The sequence below is a fragment of the Oryzias melastigma genome, unplaced genomic scaffold (genome assembly GCF_002922805.2).
Source record: "Oryzias melastigma strain HK-1 unplaced genomic scaffold, ASM292280v2 sc00386, whole genome shotgun sequence".
NCBI classification, from domain to species: domain Eukaryota; kingdom Metazoa; phylum Chordata; class Actinopteri; order Beloniformes; family Adrianichthyidae; genus Oryzias; species Oryzias melastigma.
The window spans coordinates 17,680-23,067 of record NW_023416983.1 but is presented as its reverse complement, the minus strand read 5'-3'; the positions used below and the strand labels follow the sequence as shown (position 1 = coordinate 23,067).

General features: G+C 40.7%; 1 protein-coding gene across 1 annotated transcript; it reads right to left on the bottom strand.

Annotated features, from left to right (window-relative positions):
- Positions 1-260: 260 nt before the first annotated feature.
- Positions 261-4,617, bottom strand: LOC112139647 (scavenger receptor cysteine-rich type 1 protein M130-like; the record flags this gene model as incomplete). Its single annotated transcript, XM_036211030.1, has 8 exons — positions 4,149-4,617; positions 3,765-3,788; positions 3,455-3,682; positions 2,623-2,910; positions 2,226-2,513; positions 636-941; positions 426-557; positions 261-299 (listed from the first exon to the last, which is right to left on the bottom strand). Coding segments are annotated over exons 1-8 (1,351 nt in total), but the record flags the coding sequence as incomplete, so codon positions are not given.
- Positions 4,618-5,388: the final 771 nt, after the last annotated feature.

Below are 5,388 nucleotides of genomic sequence, written 5' to 3'. Positions count from 1 at the left end.
TACAATAGTCGTTATTGTTTGAACAATGTAATATTTTTATCATCTTATAACATGATAATCATATATATGGCTTAAACAAGAAAATTATACTGTAAGAACTTGATATTATGTTGTACAAACAAGAAAGTTATATTGTCAGAACAATAAACTTTTCATACTATAACGTGACATGCAGTTCTTTTTTAAAATTCACTGGTAGAAGCTCTGTGCTTCCGTAGTAATCTTACTCCATAGTTTCATACACAAAAACATCAGTTTACCTGAGCACGACACCTCCAGTCTGATCTCTTTCTCTGTATCTAAATCATAGATACAGAGTTTGAGAGGTAACTTTATACAGGAGGGGATGATCTTCCAAACATTTCTAATTGCAGAATTGTTTGTGATCTCTTGGAACACAGCAAAACCACAATCCAGTTGTTTACACACTCTAGTTGCTGCTTCATAGTTCCAGTTGAAGTCTGATTCATCTACATAAAGTGGTCTCCACTCTTTGCGGTAGAACACTTCCAGAACTCCAGCACAGCGGCTGTTTGTTCCCACCAACCTGAAAGGGACTGGAGGAAAACAGAAAGTGAGGTAAAAATAAAGAAGTCATTCTGTTAACAGCACTAAAACTAAAGCTTCTCCTCTACCTGAACAGGTGAGCTCAACAGCTTTACCAGAAGAACAGAACTTCTGAGATGAACTGCTACTTTTACAGTCGAGTAGAGCAGACTCATGACCTTCACAGAGGAACTCTCTGCTCCACTCTGGAGCCTCTGTTTCTCCATAGAGCGCCCCCTTGAGGCCTGATGGAGGCCCACAGTCCAGCTCCCTACAGACCACCTCTGCATCCTGCTGGTCAAAGTCATCTTCACACACTATGGACCAGGAGGTGTTAGACTTCACCTCCAGCCTGCCTGAACACTGATTGTCTCCGTTCACCAGCCTGATGAATTCTGTGGATCCAGAGGAGAAGATCAAGATCAAGGTTTTAAAAATGTCTTCTGAAGTCTTTTGCTAACACCTCATGGTGTTTCTGTGTGGAGATGTTGTTCTTCTAAACAGTTAAACACTGAAGAGAAAACAGTTGTTACCTGAGCAGGTGATGTTTATCTGGACAGATTGTGAACTATTGTCCACATCTACACATTTCCCCCACAAAGATCTACTCTTCATGTAGTCTAGTTTGATCTTCCACACAGATTTTTGTTCATCTGCTTTGACTGTTTCAGAAACAACTTGAACCACAGTTCAGCTCATGACAAACTATCTGTATTGACTCCATGACACATTCAGAATACAAGCCAACCGGTCGCCATTCTTGGTAATGCTTCAATTAAAGTTCATCAGAACAAAGACTGGTTCATCCAATCTACATCACCTGATCAGGATCTGAAAAAACATGCGTAAAATAAGAGAAGAAATCTATAAATAAAAAATGACAAAAATAAACCTTTTCTTCTGCCCGAACAGGTGATCTCCACAGCTTTACCAGGAGGACAGGTCCATCTTCTGAGCTGTGAACTTCTACATTTGAGGAGAACAGACTCATGACCTTCACAGAGGAAGTCTCTGCTCCACTCTGGAGCCTCTGTTTCTCCATAGAGCGCCCCCTGGAGGAATGAAGGAGCCCCACAGTCCAGCTCCCTACAGACCACCTCTGCATCCTGCTGGTCAAAGTCATCTTCACACACTATGGACCAGGAGTTCTTTGACTTCACCTCCAGCCGGCCTGAACAATGATTGTCTCCGTTCACCAGCCTGATGGATTCTGTGGATCCAGAGGAGAAGATCAAGACAGATGCTGGACTGTTCTGGATCCAATCAGAACGGTTTTCATTTCCACAAACTACTTCTGCATTTCTATGGGAGTTTCCCGCTCTGTCTGTTTGTTGATGGTTTTTGGATGTTACTCCCCCATGAGTCAGAAATGAGAATCTCTACATTTCAGTGGATCTTCTGCTGTTCTGGAGCCAGGTCACATGGACAGCAGTGTCAGAACAGCCTCAGACCCATTGAGATGAATGGAGAACTGCTCCAAAAGGCTGTTCTCAGTTGGGCAGAACATTCTGACTGATGGGTTGTTGTGGGTTCAGGACTCACACAAAGACCATCTGAGGGATTCTTTACAAATGTGTTTACAGACTCAGAGAGAGAAGACTGGAACCACATTGTTCTGCTGGATCAAAGAGACTGTTCTAACCTGGAGAAAGACATTGAAAGAACCATCAATGTTTTACCTGAACAGGTGATCTCAATAAAAACCCTGCCAGTCATGGGGTATTTCCAACACTCCATTAAATTAGATCCATCACAGCTACTATAGAGTCTCCAGACAGTCTCTCCAGAGTCTTGTCGTCTTCTTCTGAGTGTGATTGGTGAACCACAGTCCATCAGTTCACATACAGACTCTGCAAACTTCATGTTAATATTATAGCCATCAACAGATCTCCATTCTCCTTTGTATTTCGAGTTCAGTTTTCCAGCACAACGATGGTCTCCATCAACCAACCGAATGTTTCCAGAATCTGAGGATCAAAACCAGACGTTGTTTGTTAAATATATCAAACATTTTACAAATAAGAAGATGAGTCAGCATCATTTACTGAGGTGCTACTATAAAAAGCTTTCTTTGACCTGAGCAGGTGAGTCCAGCAGCTTTTCCAGAATATTTTTGAACAGAGCTTCTACATTTCAGGAGAGCAGACTCATGACCTTCACAGAGGAACTCTCTGCTCCACTCTGGAGCCTCTGTTCCTCCATAGAGCGCCCCCTGGAGGCCTGATGGAGGCCCACATCCCAGCTCCCTACAGACCACCTCTGCATCCTGCTGGTCAAAGTCATCTTCATTCACTGAGGACCACGAGCCGTTCAGCATCACCTCCAGCCTGCCTGAGCACAGATGGTTCACCAGCCTGATGGAGTCTGTGGATCCAGAGGAGAAGATCTGACACCCTCGCTGCACTGCCATCACAGACACAACGTTTCTGTTTCTGTCATTAAACCAACATTTCACATTTAGATTCTGTGTTTGAATGAAATGAACCTTCTTGAATGAAACACGTTTAACGAGTGTTTCTTCTAACGAGGGCTCAGCAAAAACTGTTTTTCTGTTCATTGTGGTTTAACAGGAGCATTTCCATGTCAGGCAGAAGAAGATGAAGAACAAATATTCATTCCCTTAAGAATGCAGCAAGACTGCTGTGGAGCTTTAGCTATTTTTAGATGTTTGTTCTGTTCAAAGTGTTTAACAGTTTAGTTTCTAAAACTGTTTATTTTATTACAGCATGAATGACATTTGACATATTTTCCATCATTTATTTTTCTGCAGTCTTTGCAAAAAAAGTAAATGTACACATTTAAATATTATTTATGCTATATATCAAAATAAGATCAACTGCTTGTTATTGTCTTTATATAAATAAAAACGGTTGTTTTTTATTAAGTGGGAGGATTTGATGATACTGACCTGAACAGTTGATCTCCACGTTAAACTCAAGAAGAGAAGATGTTTGAATTCTCCTAATAGACACCACAGATCCACAGTCCAGCGATTTGCACACATTATCCACACGCTCCAAGTTCCACCTCAGATTATCATTGTCTTCAACCTCTTCTTCCCATTCTTCCAGAACCTTCCTCTCCAGTCTGCCAGAGCAGCGGCTGGCTCCTCCCACCAGCCTGAATTCCTCTGAACCTGCTGGTCACAGACACGAGGACAGCGACTTCAGTGGCTTCAACACAGCTGACAGTCTGTTTGTCAGGATTGTGGTTTTTACCTGAATGGAGTTCAGCACAGAGTCCTGAGGAGAAACCAGAAACATGGAGAAGCATCAAGACTCTGACTACATCAACTGTGTTCATCAAGGTCTTTGAAACTCAAATCTTTCATTCAATTGGAGCAAAACGGAGGAAAAAGAATTGATATTCTGAGGTTGTGAGATCAAATATTTCACACATTCATCCACAAATCCTTTAGAAACTCAGATGAATTTCCTGTTTTCATGTCTTCACTGCAGCTGTTTCATCAATAAAGTTTGGATTGGTTCTCACTGGAGGCTTTTTTGAACATGAATGTTGATGTGAGCAGGAAAAACATGTGAATACCTTCTGATGTCAGATCACACATGCATTGATTGATAAAGAGCAGAACAGAGTCGTACCTGAACTGCAGAGAGTCACCAGCAGCATCAGTGTTGGATGATCCATGTCCTCTCAGTGTCTCTAAGTTCATGTCTGCTGTCTCTTTATCACATCAGCATCCCCGCCCCCCCAAACCTCTGCTCTCTCTCTTCATCTCTGACCAATCACAGCTCAGAACGGGTTTCTCAACACAGCTGACGTTTCAAGAAGATTCCTTCCGCAGTTTTTAGATTTCAAGCTTTAAAAAAGTTTTGCGATTTTTAAACCTTTTGACTAAAAAACAGTTCAGGGCTTTGGTGTTTTTTCTTTAAACATGTGAACTTTAAACTGTTGGAGAACAGAAGATACTTATCAGACTGGGAGGAAAAAAAGAACTTCAAATGTATCTGAATTAAAAACAGTAAAAAGGTAAAGATTTTTGGGATGAGCAGCAACCAAGTTCACTGAAGGGAACTTAGAACATGTGAAGAAGGAACAAGAAAATAGTCAGGAACCAGACAGAGAATCTTAAAGACTTTAACAGACTTAAACATGAACAAACTGAACGAAGAGAGAAACAAAAAGAGAATCAAAGCAGCAGAGCTGACAGAACTGAACTGAATCCAGATAGTTCAACTACTCACACTATGATAGGGACATGAGCTGCCTTTCCATCACAAATATGTGTTAACCTTTATCATTTTTTTGAAATGTAGGAAAACACAATTTCACAACAAGTACACTATTTCAATGAAATTGTAATTATACAAATAAACACAAACCAACTCACATAATAAATTACTTCAAAACATGGTGACAGATGTGATCAGTACTTTGATTTATACAGCAGAGACACTGTTTGTTGTCTATTTGTTAGTTGCTAAATTGTATAGGGACTCAATCATCCTATCAAGCATAATAACATATTCTCAGGTTTGAATAAAGTTCATGGTCACATTGTATACCTACAAGAAGCAAACTTGCTGAACAAAGATCTCACTAGACTTCTCAGAGGGGTTTAAACTGTGTTTTCACTTCAATTCTGACAGTAAAAGTAGAGGAGTATCCATTCTATTGCATTAGGATGTACAATATGTTGAACCTCAGACTACAAGGGAGTTAATACATGAGTCAGTAGATGGAGGAGAACTAAACTGCGCTCTAAACCCAAATTTGGACGTTCTAGAACTAAAATTACAACACAAAGCAAGTCTGCCTGATGTATTATATTAACACGTTTCTTGATGCCTACGGAGTGGTGAATCCTTGAAGAGATCCAAA